General features: G+C 48.9%; 1 protein-coding gene across 3 annotated transcripts in view; it reads left to right on the plus strand.

Moving 5' to 3' along the window:
• Nucleotides 1-17,562, plus strand: part of PLD1 (phospholipase D1) — a 60,795-nt gene extending 43,233 nt beyond the window's left edge. For all 3 annotated transcript variants that reach the window (XM_040073868.2, XM_040073869.2, XM_058421897.1), the window contains 8 exons: nucleotides 2,549-2,659; nucleotides 3,324-3,412; nucleotides 6,786-6,899; nucleotides 8,008-8,057; nucleotides 8,956-9,090; nucleotides 11,294-11,447; nucleotides 12,040-12,154; nucleotides 12,686-17,562. In XM_040073868.2, the coding sequence (XP_039929802.1) occupies nucleotides 2,549-2,659; nucleotides 3,324-3,412; nucleotides 6,786-6,899; nucleotides 8,008-8,057; nucleotides 8,956-9,090; nucleotides 11,294-11,447; nucleotides 12,040-12,154; nucleotides 12,686-12,910 (993 nt within the window). In that variant the 3' untranslated portion in view covers nucleotides 12,911-17,562. The remainder of the gene's footprint in view (nucleotides 1-2,548; nucleotides 2,660-3,323; nucleotides 3,413-6,785; nucleotides 6,900-8,007; nucleotides 8,058-8,955; nucleotides 9,091-11,293; nucleotides 11,448-12,039; nucleotides 12,155-12,685) is intronic.
• Nucleotides 17,563-21,533: the final 3,971 nt, after the last annotated feature.

Genomic DNA, 21,533 nt, shown 5'->3' on the forward strand with positions numbered 1-21,533 from the left:
AGCTGACGCCCTCACCTCTTTGAAGTCTGCGTGAGAACCCTGCATTGTTCAGGGTTTATGCACCAACCCTCAGCAAACACCACATTTATTGCCCTTGTATCAGTTAGAGAAGTTAAAGGGATGACAAGCTATTGAGAGGCTCAAGGGAGGGGAACGGAGAGGCAGGAGCAAGGAGACCCCAGCTCTGGGTGGGAGGTGCTCTGCTGGGCAGGATGTGGCCTTTTCTCCCCAGGAAACAGGTTGGGTTTGAACCAGCTGCCTTTAAATATCTTGACAGGAAAGAGAGGTGTCTAGAAGTGTGAGATGGAACATCAGGGATAAGGGAAGGGCTGTGTAGGAAACTTCCAGGTGTGGGTATGTGTGTCTGTGAGTGCCACAGCTTTGTCTCCACGGGATGCTGCCTTGGTGGCATTGTCCTGTCCCTGTGGCTGCAGATCTGTTAAAAACAACTTTATTTTCAGGAGTTCCAAGATGAAACACCTTATACTCATTCTGCTGCCCCATCCAACATTTTCTGACACCTCTTCCTCCCTTTGCAGGGGAATTTGAGGTCGTACCTGATGGGAGCTTTTTGGGTGGTGGTGTGCCAGCTTTTTGGAATTAGCCATGACACATGGTTCTGGGGTGAGGCAGAGGGGTGACGGCACTGGAATAGGGGCAGCCGAGGTGTGGAGTGAGCTGGGGTAGCAGTTATGTGCCAGGGGTGAGGAGGAATATAGGGAAGGGCAGGTGGATGATGCTCTGGGAAGTCATGCTGCTGGAAAGGAGTGGTCCTTGAGTGATGGTTCTGTTGTGTTAAATTGCAAAAAAAAAAAAGGTTGTATATCAGACTTTGTGTACTAGAAAGGTACAGTCTGCCACTTTCTGAAGTGCAGTTCCAGATTGCTGTGCTGCTGAGAGGGGAAGTGCTGTGAGCCCCAGTTCAGGCTGTGTATGGAATAATTAGTCTGCTTTCTACCCAAAACCCCCTATTTTTTCTGTTCTTATTAATGCCAGTAACAGATTATTAATGCCAGTGGTGGAATTTTGTTTGAGATCTCAGTCTGCTGTGATGCTCAACGTTCTTGCATCTCAGTGCCCAGCTTGGGATGAGTGGGAACACTCAGCCTTGGCTTTGTTAACCAAATGAGTGATTAAAAACCTTCGGGAATGATCAGCATGGTCTTGCAGAGGCTTCTGCAGGCAGAGGGCAGCTGTTTGGCACTGCTGAGGGCTGTGGCAGCCCTTGTACTCAGGCTGGGTCCCTCACTCCAACACTTGTGATCCCAACACTCAGTTAAGGCGACTGCGGAGTGCACCCACCTGTTGGCCTAGAGAGCAGCCAAATACGAGAGGTGCAGGGCCTGTTTTTACTGGGAGAAACAGATATGGCAGAGAGCTCCTGTCCAGGTGAAGGAGTTAGCTCAGCAGTCATCTGCTGTTTAACTCCAATGGCCCCAAGTGCCACCTCCAGAGATGCTCTGGGGACAAGAGGATTGGTTTGGTCGGCTCCCAGGAGATCAGGATTTTGCTGGAACTGACACACGCATTTTGCAGATCCCCCGCCCCTGGGTCTTGTGCTGTGCAGGGCTGGCCCCACGTTCCAGTATTATGGTTATACTGAGATATTTTAAGGCTATTGTTTCAATGTTTTTGTCTTGACAACGTTTAAAGAGAGAGACTAATAATGAATAACTATTCTCCCAAGCACGTACTCTGCGAACACTTTAATTAAAAACTACATTTCCATCTTGGAAAGCATCACTTGGGGCATAGTGTGGCTGCCTCTTGACTCAAAGTGCAGGAACAGGAGGTGCCACAGCATCTCTGGCTGGGGGGCACAGGATGCTGACTGCTGTGGGGCTTGCTCAGCCTGGCCCAGAGCACAAACAGAGGTTTCTCATGTTGGTTTGGCTTTCTTGCACAAAAACTGCGGGATGGAGGGGCAGAATGCACCCTGGGGATCTTCCAGGAATCTACTTTAAAAGCGGATTTCCAGTAAAAACTAAGAAATAAATGTAAGCAGCTGAACTAAAGATTTTAGAAGTAGTATCATCACAAATGGGATGGCTTGTGCAAGAATTTGGCAGAAGAAACAAATGGCCTTGAGTGCTGAGGACAAAGGCATGGCCTGTGTTATCAGACTGTGATTCTGTACAGCCTCCTTGGAGGAAAAACACCCTGCCCAGCCAGAGACCAGCTCGAAAGTGCTGGGCAGGAGATCACTGATGGGGATGTGCATCCTTAAAGCTTAAAAATTTTGGTTGTTTTAAAAGCAGTTTATCGTAAAACCTTAAGCAAGAACAAGCATCTGGAGATGCTCAGGTGGGAGAGGGCAATGGTAGAGCAATGGGACAGGGCTCTTACGTTTTTAATCAAAACATTGCTAAGCAGTAACACTGTCTCTGAGTGTCCTTTCTCACAATTACAAGTATAAATGCTGCACTCACTGCCTTATTTAGTGGAAGCCTGGCTGTGCCAGGGAAGAGCCTTGCCTCTGGGATAATCCAGGTGCCATGGTGCTGTCCTGGATGGGCAGAGCTGAAGGTGTCTCTCTCTTGCTTTCCAGGTGATCCGCTCTGCTGCTGACTGGTCTGCTGGCATTAAATACCACGAGGAGTCCATCCACAAAGCCTACATCAGCGTGATAGAGAACAGCAAGCACTACATCTACATAGAGGTGAGCAGCAGGGAGGGAAGGCAGGAGGGTCCTGATGCTCTGGGCATGGCTTGCAGCCATCAGGAGGGTAATTACTGAGGTTTGGTCCTAAGTTTTTATCCATTATCTTCAGTGGTCTTCAGGCCAGACTGATGGCTGTGTATCCTGACAGCCATCTGACCATGAGGTGGAAAAAAGTAGACTTCTCCTTTGTAAGGCTCTGTGCAAAATTGCCAGCAGCTTTCATGGCCTGTGCAATAGTCTCCCTGTCCCCTCTGTGGCTTTGCAGTGTCCCCTGTGCATGCCCAAACCTCCACAGCTCTGACAGGGCAGCTCTTCATCCACACAGCCTGCAGCTGCAGCAATTTCTTGTGTCAGAGTGACACTCAGTGCTGGCTGAATGGAGATGCTTTTTCTCCTCTTCATTTTTTTTTTTTTTTTAAGCCTCTTGTTAGGTTGCTCTTTACATGAACTTTCTAAGGAGTGTGATTAATAACGAGTAATTCATTCCCTGAGCAAGCACAGACACACATATCATTTAATCATAATTAAAAAAAGGCCTCCACTCCAATGGCACACAAAACCAGCTATCTTTAGTTCCTCTTGGTCTGAAATAAAGCATGCAAATATATTTGGGCTGGTTGCTGGCAGTGTCTGACAGTAGCTTTGCTTGCTTTTCCTGCAGAACCAGTTTTTTATTAGCTGTGCTGATGACAAAGTTGTCTGGAACAAGATTGGTGATGCAATTGCTCAGAGGATTCTTAAAGCTCACAGGTAACCTGTCCTTAATGAGGCACTGAAAGTCTTCAGGTGCATTTCCATGGTGTGGTGCAAAGAATTACCCCTCAGTTTGTGCCCATGCAGAACCGATGGGGTCCAGCATCTGCATTTGCAGCAGTGAGACTCCTGAGTGGTTTCTTTGCATCCAGAAAGTGATTTTCTGGACTTACCCCAATGTAAATATATTTTGAACTATGGAACTTATTTAAAGGTAACTCCTTTGTGCTCTGGTTCAGTGACACCTTTGCTCCATTGCCAGCTTGCCTTGAGCTGGGTGGTCAGGCAATTCCATGGGTGGGAAGGGTGAACTGGGATTTGTGGTTTATTTAAATCCTCTAGAGAGGAGCGGCTTCAAATTGGGGAAGCAAACACATTTTGAGGATTTGACTGCAGGGTTCTGCTATTGTTTGAGCAACTTTTTCTGGTACGTGCTGGAGGGTGTTTACCACCTCCAGTCTTTGCAAGGGGACCGTTGTTTGTTCCTGGATGGATTGAATCCAGCCATGTTTTAGATACTCCTTCAGCACTCCTAACCCTGTGTTAACATTAATGCCACAGGTAGTGGCTTGTCTTCACTTTGATCCTGGGCAGCCTTGCTTAAGGCTGTTCCCCTGGAGTTTCTTGGAGATATAAATTTCATAGTATAAAACTGTGCCCTGCTTCTCCTGGGCTGATATACAGGAAGCTTTCTAAACTTTTCCCTTTCATCTCTCATGGGATTTTTCACCATACACAGAGATGTTTTCTTTCATGGATTATTTTTTCCATATTTTAATTGTCCAGAATTCTGTAGGGTCTGCTTTTCCAGAGGTCCTCTCTCCAAGGTTGCAGGAATTTTGCTCTTTTTTTGCACCTGAGCTTGGAAATTCCCACTTAGATAAAGGCACCCACCCTGAGACAGCCACCAGAGCGCAGGAATTGTCTGCAAGGCCACAGGAGCTGCCCTGGGCCAGGCTTTGTTCAGAGCACTGTGGAAAGAGGAGCGCTATTGAAACACGGAGAGCCTGGGTGTTATCTGCTGTGCCATTAACCAGGGTGGAGTTCCCTGTGATCTGTGTGAGCTGCAGTGAATGGCCCCAAAAGTTGAAATTAGCTAAGTATGAAAAAATGGGATGGACCTTCTCACCTGTGGTGAATGAGGAGCAGTGCCAGTGCTGCTGGAAATGCTGATGCTGTGTTTGTGTTGCAGCTTAGAGGCTCAGAGGCAGCTGGACAGAGCATCCTAGGGCGTCTTCCAGTGCCTAAAGGGGCTAGAGGAGAGCTGAAAAGGGAATGTGTGATAGGACAAGGGGAAATGGCTTTGAAGTGAGAGAGCATTAGATTGGATATTAGGAAGAAATTCTTCCCTGTGAGAGTGCTGAGGCCCTGGCCCAGAGAAGCTGTAGCTGCCCCATCCCTGGAAGTGTTCCAGGTCAGGTAGGATGGGGCTGGAGGAACCTGGGATAGTGGAAGGTGTCCCTGCCCATGGCAGGGAACTGGAGGAGCTTTAAGGTCCCTTCCACCCAAACCATTCTATGATCCTTTGATCTCTGTGCTGATTGATGTCCCCCTGGAAAGCCACTCTGGATTGCCTTTCCTGCCTTTGGGAACTGACTACACAGGCCCTTTGCATCACTTGCCTGCTGTTAGCAATGCCACTGAGGCAGCAGCAAATTCTCCAGGTAATCTGTTAAGGTTTTCCTGTTATATAAAGTTTATGTAAGTGCTGTCATTCTGTCCAGATACTAAGTCTGTCACAAAAGGGGGTCACACAGATTCTTAGTGACCCATTTCCAGATATGATGCTCACTTCTGCATTACTCCAATTATATGCCAGTTTTATGCTGGCTTAATGTTGGCAATTCCTAACTGAATATAAGGTTCAAATTTCGCATTACCCAAGATTAAAAGTAAATTCAGACCTAAATGGTTTGTATTGTAATGCTGATTTTCTAAACTGCCCCAGGAAAACGGTGTTTAATTACAAATTAAGGTTTGTGGTGAGCCTGTATACTTCTCACTCTTCCAGACTAAATATTTTCTACTGATGTTATTAATAATGTTCTTTTCTTGGTTTCCTCTTTTTTCATGGGTGGCTCTCTAAGCAGTTTAGTAAACACTGTCCTTACACAAACAAGCTGCTTTTTGGGGAATGCCTTTGTTTGTAGACCTTTCTCATGCTGCAAACAGACTTGGTTCCACGGTCTCTTGTGCCTGGGTAAGGCCTCATGAGCAGTTTCTGAGCTCTGCTGGCAAACCAGAGCCAGCCTGCAGCACCCAGCAGAGCTGGAAGGAAGCACTGGTTGAAATGAGACACACACAGGTCCTCACTGCCCCCCTCCCAGCTCAGATGGGACTCGAGGGCTTTACAGTTCCCACACCCCTAAATTCACAGGCATGGCTTGCCCGAGGAAGGAGTACTTCCAGCGAGAACTGCAGACTGCCTCATCCCCAGAGTGTTTTTGAAACGGTTGTGTGCTGATTAAACTGTGTTTGCCATCTAGCGGCAGCATCTTTCCTTGGAGCATTATACTTGTGCTTCTCTCCCCCTTCGGGGCACAGAGCAGGGAATCCCCAGTACCCAGGGGCACTTGGAAAGTGCTCTCAGAGCAGATGCACCTGGCATTTGTCAGCACAGGAAACCCAAAGGGCGCTTTGAGAAAAGCACCGAGCAGTGCCACAATAGCAGCTTTTGTTCTGCATGGGATCACAGTTAGGGTATGGATTAGTTTGGAGGACTCTGGAACTGAGATTTGTGGGTGCTGTGATGTACCAAGGACATTTTGCCTTCCCCCAGTGATCAATCTTTTGCTTGTGCCCTGAGCTTTCTCCACTTTATGTGGTGTTTCTGACTTCTAAAAACCAGGAGGCAGTGGGAACGTTGGGTTAGGTTTTGGGTTTCTGCCTGTGGTAGCTCTGTCAGCTTTGCTGTGCTCTGCCAGGCAGCTGGCCACACCACTCTGCACCAGTGTCAGTGTGACTGGGCTATTGGGGTGCCCAGACAAACTTTTATAGTGGCAGACACAATCTGAAAAATCCTTAGCCTGGCCCTGAATTGCAGTAAAAATGTGGTTTTTTGCTTTAGCTTCTTTTGGTTTTTTGCTGAGAGTAGATTATTCCCTCTCTTCCTGAAGGAGCACCCACAGAAGTACTGATGATTTCCTGAAACTGGAAATGCACTTCACACTTTGCTCCCTTAAAATTGGTGTGGTGTCCTTGGATGGGGAACCGAGTCGGGCATCTCGGGGGAAGTGAAACCGAGGCGACTTCACCTTGTGCGAAGCTGTGACCTTCCCAGGCTGGTGTGACCTTCCCAGGCTGATGTGACCTTCCCAGGCTGATGTGACCTTCCCAGGCTGATATTCCCCCAAACTCTCTCGTGTTTCAGGGAGAACAAGCGATTCCGAGTGTACGTGGTGATCCCGCTGCTGCCGGGCTTTGAAGGGGACATCTCCACGGGCGGGGGGAACGCGCTGCAGGCCATCATGCACTTCAACTACAGGTACCACAGGCAGGGTGTCACAGACCCTGCACACCTCCACTGCTGCAGGGGGTCCCCAGGGCCCACCTGCCATCAGTTTGACCAGTGAGAACAGAGCTTCGGGCAACCTGGTCTTGGGGAAGGTGTCCCTGCCCATGGCAGGGAGATGGAGTTAGATGAACTTTATGGCTCAACCAACCCAAACCATTCTATGATTTGTTTTCCACTTAGCTGATTCAATCAGACTTGCTGAGTGATATTTGTCTCCAAACCTGCCTTTTTGGCTGATACTTGGCCTGGTTCTGCCCCCTGGCCCCATGCAGGCAATGGTGTTTTCCCCAGTGTGATTCCCCTGCTCCAGGATGGATGTTTTGAGGGGGCACTGGCGGCCCAGCAGGTCTCACAGGAAGGACTGAGATGCAGCAGGGTAATCCTTGTACTGAGAAATGTAGAAGAAGGCAAAATGCCCAAGATGGTTTTACTGGAAAGTTGCTGTGTTATGATATGGCCAGGGCACAGTCAGTGTGCAGAGACTGCTGCCCACCTCAGAGTGAAATCTCCTTTGTCTGCTGGCTTGCAGGGGTCCTGCTGCACCTCCAGGAGGACAAGTGGGGCAGGGGACTCAAGATGGAAAGTAGCACATCCCCCTGACCCTTCTGCCTGAGCTTCCTCCTGCAGGGGCAACCAGAGGAAATTGCCCGTGGGTTGGTTGGTTGGTTCTCACTGGAATTACAGCTGTGGCTTTCCCAGCCCAGCCATAATCACCCAAACTCCCTGACCCAGTGCTTTGCACGTGTCAACGTTTTTCTTAACGTGATTTCACATCCAGGCCTGGCACAGGTGCCAGGAGCCCTGCCTGTCACACATTTACAATCATTGCCACGTTCTCTACAAGGCAGAAGTGCTCCCCAGCTCCTTTGTGGGTTGGTATAAGCTCCTTTGGGAGCATGAGCAGTCCTTGATGTAGTAGCAGTCATCTGGGGAAAAAAAAAAAATGTGCTCTGGAAGTGCCCTGTTTCTCCTGCTGTTTGAGGCATCTGTGTTAGTGATTTACCCACCCAGTTCTGCTCCAGCACATGCTGCTGGCTGGAGCCACAGGGGTGCTGAGGGCTGCCTCCCTTCTTTCCAGGACCATGTGCCGAGGGGAAAACTCCATCCTGGGCCAGCTGAAGGCAGAGGGTAAGAACTTTATTCCTCTCCTCTGTGTTGTTTACTTTGGATGCTGCAGTTTGATGGATGCATCCGTAACACGTAATGCAACACCTGCTACGGGCTCGTGGGGCTGTGAGCGACCTCCTCCTTGACCATTCTCCCGTGGTGTGAGCTCTGTTGGGTCACACAGGCCATGGCCACTTGTCAGACTTCAGACCTGGCTGCAGCCCTGGTGCAGAGGAGGGGAACACCCCAGGGAGGAGCACAGCACAGTTGCAGCTGCTCAGGATTGTGTTATTTGGAAGATGTCCTGAGCGGGGTCACGCTCTTGGAAGCCGTGAGCCCTCAGCCTTCCCCGTGGATCCCAGGCAGGGTTTGTTTCTGGCAGTTGTCAGATGTGGAGAGGAAGAACCTGCCTAAGCAGGAGGCTTTTTCCTTGCCATGAGGAATCCTGCTGGAATTTGCTCTGCTGGGAATCAGAGCGCTGTGAAAACCCACACATCACAAACGCTGAGACCGTGCATAATGCCTCATTTGTTCTAGGTCCTGGTGTAAATCTGAACTGCACACAAGTGTGTTAAGACACATTTCTCATACTGACCATGAACAAAACACCTGCTTCCAGCCTCCTTTCTGCAGGAAAAAGTCTCATAGTCAACCTATTGTGCTGTGCCCAGGAGATGGGTCATTTCTCACTGAAGTGGGAGTCTGAGCAAGCAGATCAGAGTAGCACAGTGAGCTCACAAGAAAATTTTCAAGTCTATTCTTTAAAAAAAAATCTGTTATCTGTTCATTTATAATTTTTTAAAAAGTCAAAAGTGAACTATTATTCATAGGGTTCTTCATGTAAACAAGGTCTTTTTCTTTTTTTTTTCCCTCTTCCACCTCCCTCATCTCATCAGTTTTCTTGTCGTTTCATTTTCAGTTGGAGATAAGTGGATAAACTACATATCGTTCTGTGGCCTTCGAACATATGCAGAGCTGGAAGGAAAACTGGTCACGGAGCTCATCTATGTGCACAGCAAACTGCTCATTGCTGATGACAACACAGTTATAATCGGTGAGCAGGGGCTCTCAGGAGGGCTTTGGGGCACTGGGTTATACCTGGATCAATCCCCTCCCATGCCCAGTGCAGGCTGCAGTGCCATGGGCTGTTCTGTCTTGTCATTTCTTTACTGAGAAATATTTTGCTGTTAAAAAACAAACCCAAAAACCGAATTTCATAAATTCATGAAGCGGGAAGAAAGGATTCAGAGAGCTGTCATTTAATTTGTTTTTCTGAAATCTTTTAAATCTGTGTGTAACCGTGAAGAGAATCCCAGTGCAGGGAATATTGTCCATCTGTCTTGTATCAAACTCTGCTCTAGCAGGAAGACTTGTGAGACTTGTCATCTGTTCCTGAAAGAACAGAATGTGCTGTAAAATTTGGAAGGTTTGGACAACATGTGTCATGTATCAGCTCCATTTCCTAAGAATGGGATGATATGCTATAGGGAGCAATAGTTATCATTTCATCCTCTTCTCTTACCATATTTATTATGAGAACATGAAGCAAAGACAAGAGAGTTCAGGCTCGGAGCTCTACACTGCAGCAGAATTTCAGCCTGTTCCTTTAAAGAAGCCCTTTTTGAGCTGTTTTATCAGCAATAAAAACTTTGCCAATGAATACCTTAATACCAGATTTTACAAGACTCAAAATACTCCCTCCCTTCAAAGCAGTGGTCTTGGATGACCTGTGGTGAGGTTTGCTCCTCTGTCACCTTCTCAAGGGCCAGATCCTGTCTCCAGTGCACAGAGTGGCTCTGAGGTGGTTGGATATCACAGCAGGAGCTGTGTTGTTCAAATGGGATGGTCTGGGGACCTGAAGCAGCTCTTAGTTTTTATTTTCTGTACCTATAAATAAGCTTGAGGGTAGATTTTTATATAGCCTGTGCATCTCTGCAGTCATCCCTTTTCCACATAAGAGTGAGTGCATAGAAGTTAAGTGCTCATGGAGTTACTGGGCAGGAGGAGGGGGTAGAAGTACAGAGAGGCACTTAGATGATTTTTCCTCTGGAGGTGTTGGCTCCCCTGGAGTTAATCCAGTTCCTAGGAAGGCTCAATGGCTAACTGCAGCCTGGAGGTCTCTTACAGCTGTGTCTGGAGATTTTTTTTTATTGTTGTTTTGGTCATTTCTGTGGGTTACTGACCTCATTATGCCTATCCTTCCCTGCATCTTGCTGTTCCCTTGGAGCCAACAGCTGCAAGCGAGCGGTGTTCCCCCATGCCCTGTTTTCTGATGTGTGTGTAGGACAAGAGAAACCTTTTTGGGGGGACAAGCCTCAGTTGGTCTCAAGCAGACCGCCCTGAATGGCACAGCAACCTGGTCTAGTGGAAGGTTTATGGCAGGGAGGTTAAAATGAGAGCAGCTTGAAAGTCTTTTCCAAGCCAAACCATTCTGTGATTTACCCAGAGAGCCCATCCTGCCTCAGGTAACTGGGTATCCAAACCAGATGCAGTTCACACCTTTGAAAGCTGTGGCTACCTCAGCAGAAGCATCTGGGAAGTTGCAGAAAGAACAAAATTTTGAAAATGTTGGCCTGGGCTTGGCTTTGATTTAATCTTCTTCCAAACTGTTGAAGCCTGCAAAAATTAGTTGGTTTTTTTTTTCTCTCCCCCAGCTTCTCTCAGGGCCTGTGTTTCCATAAGGAAGGCCCCTGGTTGATGCCTGGAATAGGCTTACCTAGAAACAAGAGGCCAGACAAAGCTAAAAAGATAAAAGCAGATATATTTATTAAAGGGCCTTCAGGTACATGAAGGGCAGACAAAGCCTTCCCAAGGGGCTACACCCAAAATGGACAAGGAGTTTCTCATACAGATAGAAGTTTGGTGTATTTGCATATCGGGCTAATTCTCCAATTATAGCTTCAGGTAATGAAGTCATATACTCCCAACTTGCTCCTCACCCTGATTCACTTCTGTTTTTTCGGGGCCTGAGGCAGAGGGTGTCCTTGGTTCTCAGGCTTAGAAGGCTCTGACCAAAACGTGAAGAGAGCTTACTAACCCTCTGTATGGAATTCAGAGTTATACACTAATGCAGCACACGATCACAAAAATATAAAAGCAAAAACCTTAAGGCACAGGGTTGGGGTTTCACCTGTGGAAGCAGTGGACGGTTCCCCATGGAGCCCAGGGCCGTGCGGGGCTGGCGGTGGAGGAGGGTGCGCAGGAGCTCCCGGAGCAGCACTGAGACGTTGCCTTGTGCCTCGTCCCGCCCTGGCCAGGCTCTGCCAACATCAACGACCGCAGCATGCTGGGGAAGAGGGACAGCGAGATGGCCGTCATCGTGCAGGACAGCGACAGCGTGCCCTCCGTCATGGACGGCCAGGAGTACAGCGCCGGCCGGTTCGCGCAGTCCCTCCGCCTGCGCTGCTTCAGGTGCGTGTGGGGCGCTGGGCAGGGACGGGGGCAGGGCTCGCTCAGCCTCAGCCTGCCCCACGGCCTTTCAAACCCATGGGGCTGCCGCTGCCTGCCCGGCTTTAGCTCTGCTTGGCCTGGACTTAGCCCAGGGTTTTGCCGCTGTTTCACGCTGCTCCTGCACACGGCTCGGCAGCTTGGTTTTACCAATCATTTTGCTCCAGGATGTCACTAGCAGAGCTCACAAACAAGTGGTATTTCCCCTCCAGATCCGTTTGCATACTCTCTCAATCTTGGGCGGTGGTGTCACTTCTTAAAAAAGTCTTCTTTGCTGGGAGCAGCCATCTGGCCCACAACACGGCCATTTTTAGTTTAAGGTCCTTTTCCTTTTCCGTTTTTATTTCCCCCCACCATATTTTCCATCTGGACAGTTATTGCACAGAAGAAAAGGAGAAAAGCAAGCAGCATTAGAACTGCCAGATTATCACAGGGGGTGGGAGTGGGAGGGTGCTGGGAGCACACAGGATTTGGCAAGTCCCAAGGAAAGTCCTTGTCTCCTGGCATTCATCAAGTGCTTCAGCCCCCGTGAGCATCCATCCCTTTGTCTTTTCAGGGTTGTCCTCGGCGGCTCCGATCTCAATCCAGAGCACCAGGATCCCGTGTGTGACAAATTCTTCAAGGAGGTGTGGATTGCCACAGCAGCTCGCAATGCCACCATCTTTGATAAAGTGAGGAGCACAGCAACTTCCCCCTCCCTGCATCCCACACAGAGGCCAATGGGAGAAGCAGTACAGGGAGGGCAAAGAGAGCAGGTCCGGTTCCTGGGGTTGGACCTTCAGAGACGTTCTGAAGGAATGAGATGCAAGAGCTGTGAACAAGAAACTGGAGCTGTTGCATTCTCAGTGTGACAGCACCCATGAAGGCAGATCAGATTTCTCCTTGTGTTTGCCTCAGCTGTAGTTCCAGTGAATGGCCCTGGTGTAGTTACTACTTGTAATTAGCCACAGTGTAACTGGAGCAGAGGCAAATTTTACTTCTGTCTTTTAAGTGATCAGAAAAGGCCCTGGAGCTTCCCCTCTGCCTGCTCCAGCCTCATCGAGGACAGGCACATACCTCTTCCCTCCCTGTTCTCTGGGCTGTTAATTCAGTCACTCCCATCCTGGGAAATTGGCACTGGATGCTTTGGTCTTTCTCAGGAACTCTGCATTGCTGCATTTCCCCTACACTGACAGGTGACTTCTTCTTTCTGTTTTGATCAGGTGTTTCGATGCCTTCCCAGTGACCAGGTGAATAATTTAACCCAACTGCGTGACTTCATCAACAAGCCCAAATTAGCAAACGATGATCCTGCGAAAGCAGCAGAAGAATTAAAAAAGATTCGTGGGTTTTTAGTACAGTTCCCCTTTCGTTTTCTGGAGGAAGAGTACTTGCTTCCCTCCGTTGGAACAAAGGAATCCATGGTACCCATGGAGGTTTGGACATAAGAAGATGCAGACTGCTTTACCTTTTAAAGTCTTGTTCTCAGGAGAGAAGTTAATGAAAAATACGGGATTTTGGAAAGTGAAAGGAGACGAAAAGCTTCTCCACCGAGGGTTTTGGTGGAGGAACTTGAAGCAAATCAACACTAGCAGACAAGAGGAGCAGAAAAATTTGGAAGTGATGGCAGATGAAAAGTTTAACCTCTGGAGGAGTTACTTCTTCAGGCATGTTCCGAGCATCTAAAGGATGCAGGCTACTTCCTAGGACAGGAACTGACTCGCAATAGATGTTGTCACCACTGCCAGCTGTATCCTGTGGTTGTGTTCATACTGTGATCGTGCTGTGGCTGCACAGGAGTCGTGGGCTGCGTGTGCTGCTTCTCAGGCTTTGGGTATCTGCACCTTGGCTCGCTGGAGTTCCCCATCTCACCCCTTCCACACGCCATCAGAGCACGTCGTGCAGCCCTGCCACTGGTGGGAAGTGCCATTTGCTGCTGCCTTGGGCTGTCCTGCAGCTTTCCAAGTGTAGGTGTTTCATTTCTTAGAGGGAAACAGACTAACAAGCCTGGATCAGAATCAGCATTTTGGTCTTTTCGTCCCTTCTGGGGAGAAAAAATCCTCATCCTATTGCAGCTGGAGCAATCAGGAGCCCTCAGGCTTGGCAGAGGGCAGTTTCAATGGAGCTGGAGATCACTGGAGTTTGCTGACCTTTGCAGAAAAGCAAAGTCCCCCTTGGTGCCATGGAGTGTGACTGTTTTCCTCAGCAGAGGATCAGGGTTCCAACTCGAGCCTGAGGTGTCCAGAGCCAGGGGAAACCAAGGCACTGTGTGTAACAGGACTGAGACTCCAAAGCCAGCATGATCTGAACCAAGCTCTGCACTCTGCTTGTGCATTTATCCTGCAGCATATGGGTAGATTTTCATTTCCATCCCTTTCCCCTAGTTAAAAGAAGGAAAGGCCATGAAGCTGACACCATTCTCAGGCCAAGCTGACGTGTGGATTTGTAGATGGGGTGAATGCAAGGGGGAAGGGGAGCAGGTGACAAAGCCTTGTCCCTGCTCTGCTTTGTTACTGAACCAGCCACAACCTTGAGTTCAGTCACGTAGGACATGTCCTCCCAAGCAGAGGTAAAACTCAGCATGCACATTCCTGTTTTACATTGCTGTAAGAAGTGTCTTTTGTAAGAAAGCTCTTTTGCACCTCCCTGTACAGAGAAGCAGCAGTTCAATCCAGCATCCTGGGCAAACACTACAGTTCCTGGGTTAGCACCTCGTGTGGTGAGCACCAGCCTGGGTCTTACCCCATGCTCCACCCTGCTGTGAGGCCATGTCTCCCAATTTCATGTCCAGCTCCAACCTGAGGTGTTCCCGGCAGTCTGCAGTGCTGTGTCAGCCACTGGGAAAATGGAGCATTAAAAAACATTAAGGAGAGTTGGATCTGGAGTAGTGGGAGGCTGAGCTCTTCTGCTGCCCCTGCATTCCCTTCCCTTCCCTGGGTCGTACCTGTGCTCAACACTCCTTGGTCAAAAGGCCCAGTGAGCTGGTATTTATTTTAGTTCATAAAAGAGTTTCTTTTTTTCCTGTTCTGCCTTTTCCAACAGTTTTTTAACTGGAAAAAAAACTCACTGGTCACCTAGCTATCCCCAAAATATAGCTGGCATGAAATTTTAGCTGATTACCTGATTATCTTCTGTGTTCAGACCTGTGAATAGGCACCAGCTTATTCTGTACCTGCTGCATCACCCAAACAGGGAACAAACCCCAGATGTTCTTCCAAATCCAGCCCATTCCTACAGCTTCCACTGTTTTACATTTCTGTTTTGTTGCAGTTGCCTTTCATGCTCCTTTCTGGCATCTGTGGTCTGGTTCACCTTTGGGAAGTGCATGTGCAGCATTTTATGTGATTGAGTCTGGGGGGTTGATGGTTTTACCTGGCATGCTGTAAGCACATAAATATGTTCCTTGATTTATTTTTTTTTTTCCTTTAAAAAAACTGACCCGGGGTCACCCCCCGCAGAGCCAAAGCAATGTGTGCCCTGACCATTTACAGTCGAGAAAAATCAAAGGTGTCCTGTCATTTCACATCAGTGCAGGTTCAGAGCTTTTCTCTCCTGTGTTTAGCTGTTTTAGTTTGACTGCTGACTTTAAACAATTACAGCCTGCCAGAGAATCCTTGTCAGTCACACAGATCCATGTTCAGTCAGGAAGTGTTCAACCCCACCACCTGTACACTGAAGTGCAACACTCCTGTCACCTTCTAAGTGCTCTTACTCTCCTTTATCCTCATATTAGGGAAGGTTTTTATAATTGTTAAATTATCCTTACATTGTCTTTTAAAATGATAGATAATTGTTAAGGCTTCCTAACTCCAGGGGTGTTAACTCCTCCTCTGCCAGGCTGCTTTGGGGAAAAACCACTCAGGTTTTGCAACGCTCAGCCCACTGTGTGATAGCTGCTGGTCCCCAGTGACCCAGCAGAGGCATGCAGGGAGATGTAATTGACTGATTTGGTATGAAAAGGTGCTAACTAAGAAGGTTTTTCATTACTGAGGTAGCAGACAGGCCTGATGTTGGCTCTGTCTGGGAGAGGGTTCCCCTCTCTGGGAGCAGAGGCACTGTGCTGGTCACCCCTTCCCTGTGTTGGTGCTAAATTCCTGGCAGCAGGAATTTAGTGACATTCAAATGCAAGCAGGGTGTGCACAGCAGCCTGGGCACAGGGAGGAGATCCCAGCACCCCTGGGGCTTGTGGAGCCACCAGGTTCCCTGTGGGAGCAGCACTGCTCACCCCAAACACACAGCAGGGCTGGAGCCAGTCCCAGTCAAAGTCTGCTCATTCTCACCCCAGGCTGTGCTGTTTGGAGCTGGCACCTTGGGTCCTGTCAGCTACAGGTTTGTTTCTTATATTAAGAAGCCTGTGAAGTTGAACACCTTGAGAGAGCTGATTTCTGCACCTGAACAATCACTGCTTCTTTGTCATACCAGCGTGGGCTTTAAACTCTGGAGAGGGTCACCCACGATACCCGGAGCTGGAACAGGTGATGTGGATTCAAGCACTGGCAACCCCAGAAACATCAACTGTTTCTTGTGGCATTTGTTTGTTAGAACTCTAGGAAATGAGAACTTCTCCCAGGCTCAGAGTTTATTTTGTAATTCAACCCAAGTAGAACACTTCTTTTCCCTTTAATTTATTCCTTAACATGTTCTACTTTGAGAACTCACACTCCTTTCCTTAAATTTTAATAGTCTGATATTTTAAAAGATGTGTTTTGTTGTATAGATACTGGACTGGATAAATGTTTCACTGTAAAGTTAATGCATGATTTAAAAAATGAGGGATAAAATGTCATTGTCTGCAAGAACTGTACAAAAATACAATTTATAGGCAAACCACTCCAGTGCTCCATGGAAGAGGCGAAGTGCTCAGCTCAGTTTTTGGTCTCTTGGTCTCAGTTTGTCCCCTGATTTGGTGTGAGTTTTGCTGCATTAAATCCCAAACGCTCCATTTTCCTTTCTTTTGATCAAGTTTCACAACATGATTTTGCAATCTTGGTGCTGTCCCTGGGAGAACCTCAGCGCAGGTGCTGCCTAGCTGGGACTCTTCCATGAATAATTTACACTACCTTTATTCCTTCCAAAGGAGCATCCCTGTACAATCAAGTGCAACTGTGGTTTGCTGTTGTTATTTCAGTGTAACGAGCCTTCAGCACTTGTAGCAAGGACAGTCAGGGGGTTGGATGTGGGCACAGAGCTGCGTTTGTGGGGACACTCCCATACAAGTATGAGGGTACTGTAGGATGATAATGCCATTTCCCTTTCCTGCTGCACGTGGAGCCCCAAATCCGTGCTGGGCTGAGCTGAGCCCTGTCACCAGCAGCAGAGCATTTCATGGTGCAGTGCTGTGGTGGCCAAGGGGAAGCAAACCAGCCATCTCCAGACCAGGATATGAGCAGAGGTTGGTTCACGAGATGTGAACACGCTGTCACAGCTTGTGCCACTCATTCTGCAAATGGTTTTGAACAAGCAATCGCTGCTGAGATCCTGCTGAAGCCAGGAGCTCTGCAGAATCCTGCTTTAAACCCAGTGTAACTTCATGGCAGTGAATCAAGGCCAGCATGTGAATGTCAGTGTATCAAAGTGGAGCCACCCCACAGCCACATGTATGTAACCATACATTGACCACTGAATGCAGTGATCCTCTTGGGGTGTCACTTTATTTTTTTCCCCTATTTTCCTTTCCCTGCCTGCTTTCTTGTTGTATTTTCCAGTATTTGTGGTTATTCTATTTTTAACCTTCCAGTGTCTTTTCATAAAATCTCTATGTGAATAATTCCGGCTTTCCCTAGGCCTGACACTAGGGAAATGAGAAAAAAGTGTCAAAAAGTCACAGTTTTGGGAACGTTGTTGTTTTGTTTTGTTTTTTAACTATGTCTCTAGCTAAACTAATCCACAAAAGGAGAGCTTCCACTTGGGGTGTGAGCACAGGTGTCCGTGCATCCCTCCATTCCGACAGTGCTGCTGTGACACTGAATATCCCTTCTGTGAAGGCCGCTGGAAATGAGTTTTGTACCCTTGTTCCTGCTAATGACTGCTTTCCTTTCCACTCTGTTCAGATCTGGTAAATGAATGTGTATTAATGGACTGAAAATACAACCGATCATCATGTCAGAACGTTTGGCTTTGGTGTCGTTTCTCCTTGTTTTGGGGGCTTCATCCTGCCTTGGGATGAGTTCTGTCCTTGCTCTGTATCAGCAGCCAAGACGTGATGGGGGAAAGGCCCAGAATAGCAATAAAAATGGCTAGACTTGAGTCATTTGGGTTTTCCTGGGAGAGAGAAATTGCTGGGGTGAAACAGCATAGAAAGAAAATTGGACTTCTTAAATAGATTAAAAAGTCGTGTTTTCAAGGAGTTTTAATAATCCAAAAGCATTTTGAAAGGCATAGACAAAAATGCTCTGTCTCCAAAATAGAATTAACTTGCCCCTGTCTCTTTTAACTTCCAGTAAAGGAAATTCAGCAGAGAGAGAGGAAGAAGCAGCTGCCTGTTGTCCTCCAGGGGCAGAAGAGATTAATAAAGCATCAGTGGCATTTCCAAGCTCTCTTGCAAACTGAAAACATATTAACTTCTCCATCTCTTAGGTTTCATCTCCTTCCTCCAGATGCCAGAGGGCTCTCCACATCTTCAGAACTTCCAAAGCCAATCTGTGTCCTCGACAGACACAATAAACCAAGGCAGGAGAGCCGGAGGGTGAGGCAGGGGGTTGGTGAGAGACGTCAGGCAGCTGCTGAGTGACGCTGTCGGCTTCTGCTGCCGCTGCAGCATCCCCCCGCTGGTTATGTGCCTCCTGAACCCCACTTCGGGGCACCTGCAGAGGAGATGGCAGCGAGCAGGAGCGATGTGGCACCTGACAGTCGCTGCAGGGTGCATGGTGCTGAGCCCAGGGCTGTGGGGTGCCTGTGGGGTCACACGGGGCAGCCACAGCTGAGGCTGGTGGTGTCCTGCCAGCGTTGCTTGGTTTCCCAGCAGGAGAGCCGTGGGGTCACAGTTGAGACTGTCTTGGTGTGAAATTAGTGTGAAAGTGGAAGTCCTGAACCTAGGGAGTTTGGGTATGGCTCTGTAGGAAGGATCCTTTCCCTTTTCTGTTGTCCTGATTTTGGAGGAATAGAGTTCATTTTTCCTTAGTAGCTGATGGGTTTTGTTTTGGATTCAAGTAGGGGCCCAACCCAAGGGCACAGTTGCTGCTTTTGCTGTTTTCCCTCTCTCACAGTGCTCCTGCAGGGCCTGACTTTGTTCACATCCATCCCTAAAAGCAGAAGTGAATGCCAGCTTACGGCTCTGGCTGGCACTGTCTGTGCAGGGAGGCAGGAAAGCGATGGCAAAACTCCCCCTGATGTTGCCCCGACCAGAATGTTCCTGTTTGCTCGCTGGAGGACTTGCAAAGCCTCAATTTGATGGCTCCTCACTGAGCAGGAAGGCAGCCCACGCCTACCCTGAACACAAAGTGCCCTTGCCAGAGTGTTTAACAACCTGTTCTTTCCAGGAGGGATTTCTCCAGCCATTTTTTGTGCCGAGGCTGTTCCTGCCTCCTCCCACAGGTCAGCTTCTCCGTCATGGATGTGCCTGCAGGAATGCTGTGCCAGGGGCAGGAGGAATCCTCTCATTCACCCCAGCACCCAGCACATCTGCTCTCTGGCCCTTTGTTGGCATTTATGCACCGAGCTCTCAATAACACATCAACTTTAATGAGTGCCAGCCCTTCGCATGCATGAAATCACCAATGTGCTGTAGTTATTTTTGTTCTGAGGAAGAAAGCAGAGAAGAAAGGAAAAAAGAAAAGGTTTTGTGAGCCAGGTCTAAGGGTACGTGAAGAAACAGGTTTCTTCTCACTGCTAAAAATCAATTTATTTTAGTCTCTCTGCAATTGTGCCGGCTCTTCACATTTTCAAGCACAGCTCTGAAGCGCTGATGCAGTGGAGCGAAGGTTTGAAGAGCTTGAATCACAACAGCGCTCTGAGTGAAATGCTCGATTTTTTTTCTTATTGGAAAAATTAAAAGTGACAGCTTCAAAATTGGTTCCACTGCTTTGATTGATTAGACAGAATATTTAGCTCAAAATGATTATGGCAAGATTTTCTACAGAGGCTCATGGCTGAGATGGAAATTAATTTGGAGAAGAGGGGAGGGGGAGTTGTTAAAAAAGAAATTATTCTGCAAAGGAAACTGTTTATCCCCAGAATCTGTGAGTAGTAATCTCTCCATATTCAGCCTGATCTCAATAATTAAATATTCTGTGGGTTCCTGTTTGAGGACAAATGGAAGGGGGACAGGGAGATGGAGTTAATGAGGCTTCACAGGGGATTCTGGTGCCTGGTGGCAGCGGGCTGCTGCTCAGTGCCAGGCAGGTGGCCAGTCCATACAGAATATCCTGACTGGGAAACCTGCCCTGGGCCAAGGGCTGGGTGTCCAGCTGGAGTCCTGCAGGGCAGGTGAGCTGGAGGTCACCCCTTGGGGAGCTGAGACCACTGGAGGTGGTGTGGGCACAAGGGGAGTTCAGGTAAGAGCTGGATCCACTTCTCCAGCTGGAGGATCCAGGGCCAAGCACAGCTTAAAGCAGACACTTCACAAGGATGCTCCAGCGTTTCCAGACAGCTGCTCTTGCTCTGGATCCCTCCTGGAATGAGAGAGCTGAGGCCACCTGGGAGAGAGGGGACAGGGAGGCAGGGCTGTCACCCAGGGAGATACCAGGAGTAGAAGCACTGAATGGTTTGGGTTGGAACAGACCTTAAAGCTCATCTTGATCCACCCCCTACCCTAGGCAGGGACACTTTCCACAATCCCAGGTCACTCCAAGCCCATCCAGCCTGGCCTTGGGCACTTCCAGGCATTCAGGCAGCCACTGCTTCTTAGGACACCCTGTGCCAGGGTTTTTGGGGGTTTTTTCATTTTAGGTTTTCACATTTCAGACATGCTTCCTCTTGAAATTGGTACACAGTTTATGAAATAAAATATAAAAGCACTGTAGCAGCAGAAATATGAAGTGGGTACTGTATATGGAAGTAATTTGAAGTAGAGTTAATGTTCTTCTTTGTACAGAAAAGCTCCATTTTGACCAGTATCTGATATGGAACAGGGAAACTCCAGAAACAAAGACAGCTGTAGCCACAAGCCACAGCTGTAGCCACAGAGCAGCACAGCACTTACAGGATGTTTTTCCATGGGTGTCTCCTGTCTCATATGCAGTGAATCCCAGATGATCCCCACCTACCTTTTAGGGTTACTGTGTGTTGGCACAGTAATGCAGACGTAACCTGGGCATTTAATCACATGTAGGAATTTAGGCTGTGTTGGGGCCACGTTACAGCAGCCCCAAGGTCCCTTTCAGGTAACAATCCACCTAATCCACAATTTTCACAGATAGGTCGCTCTTAGGTGACAATCCACCTCCCTTTTCTTGGCCTGGCACAGCTGTTCTGCCCAGGTGCCAGTGGGGATGCAGAGCCCATGGCTGAGCGGGGCTGTGCCCACGGCTCGGGCTCCTGGGCTAAACTCAGCTGCATCTTACAGGGACCTCGTGTTGGGAGTGACATGTTCATCTCCACCCCTGCGCTTCCAGCCTGGGTGAGACCTGCCACCGAGACAATGCCGACTGCAGCCGGGGACACACCTGGAGCCCTGCAAGGTAGGACCTTGGAGGATTTCCCCATGGAAATCTTCCCCATTCGCTGGGGAGCCTCCGCTCCGCCTCGCTCTCTGCTGCAGCACTGCTCCTCTCCATCCCCCCCGGCACCGGGAATGATCACCTGGAAGCCCGGTGCTGCTGGGGCTCGGGCGCGCTGGTGCAGAGCGATGGATTAAAGCCACCTGAGAAGTAAAGCATTGCTGGAGGGGTTCTTCCCGGCGGACCCCGGCCCTCCCCGAGGCGGCGGGCCGCGTTCCTCTAGAGGGTGCTGCGGGCTCAGCCTGCGCTCCCCGGGGACGGGGTGCCGCTTCGCTGCGAGCCCGCACCCCGCCCTGCCGGCTCCCCGCGGCTCCCCGCGGCACCGCCGAGCTGCGGAACGGGGCTGAGGCTAAACCACATCACCCCGCCGGGCTCCCTGCTCCGGCCTGGCGCTGCCTCTCTCGGAGGGGTGTCC

The sequence above is a fragment of the Hirundo rustica genome, chromosome 10, assembly GCF_015227805.2.
Source record: "Hirundo rustica isolate bHirRus1 chromosome 10, bHirRus1.pri.v3, whole genome shotgun sequence".
In the NCBI taxonomy this organism is placed as follows: domain Eukaryota; kingdom Metazoa; phylum Chordata; class Aves; order Passeriformes; family Hirundinidae; genus Hirundo; species Hirundo rustica.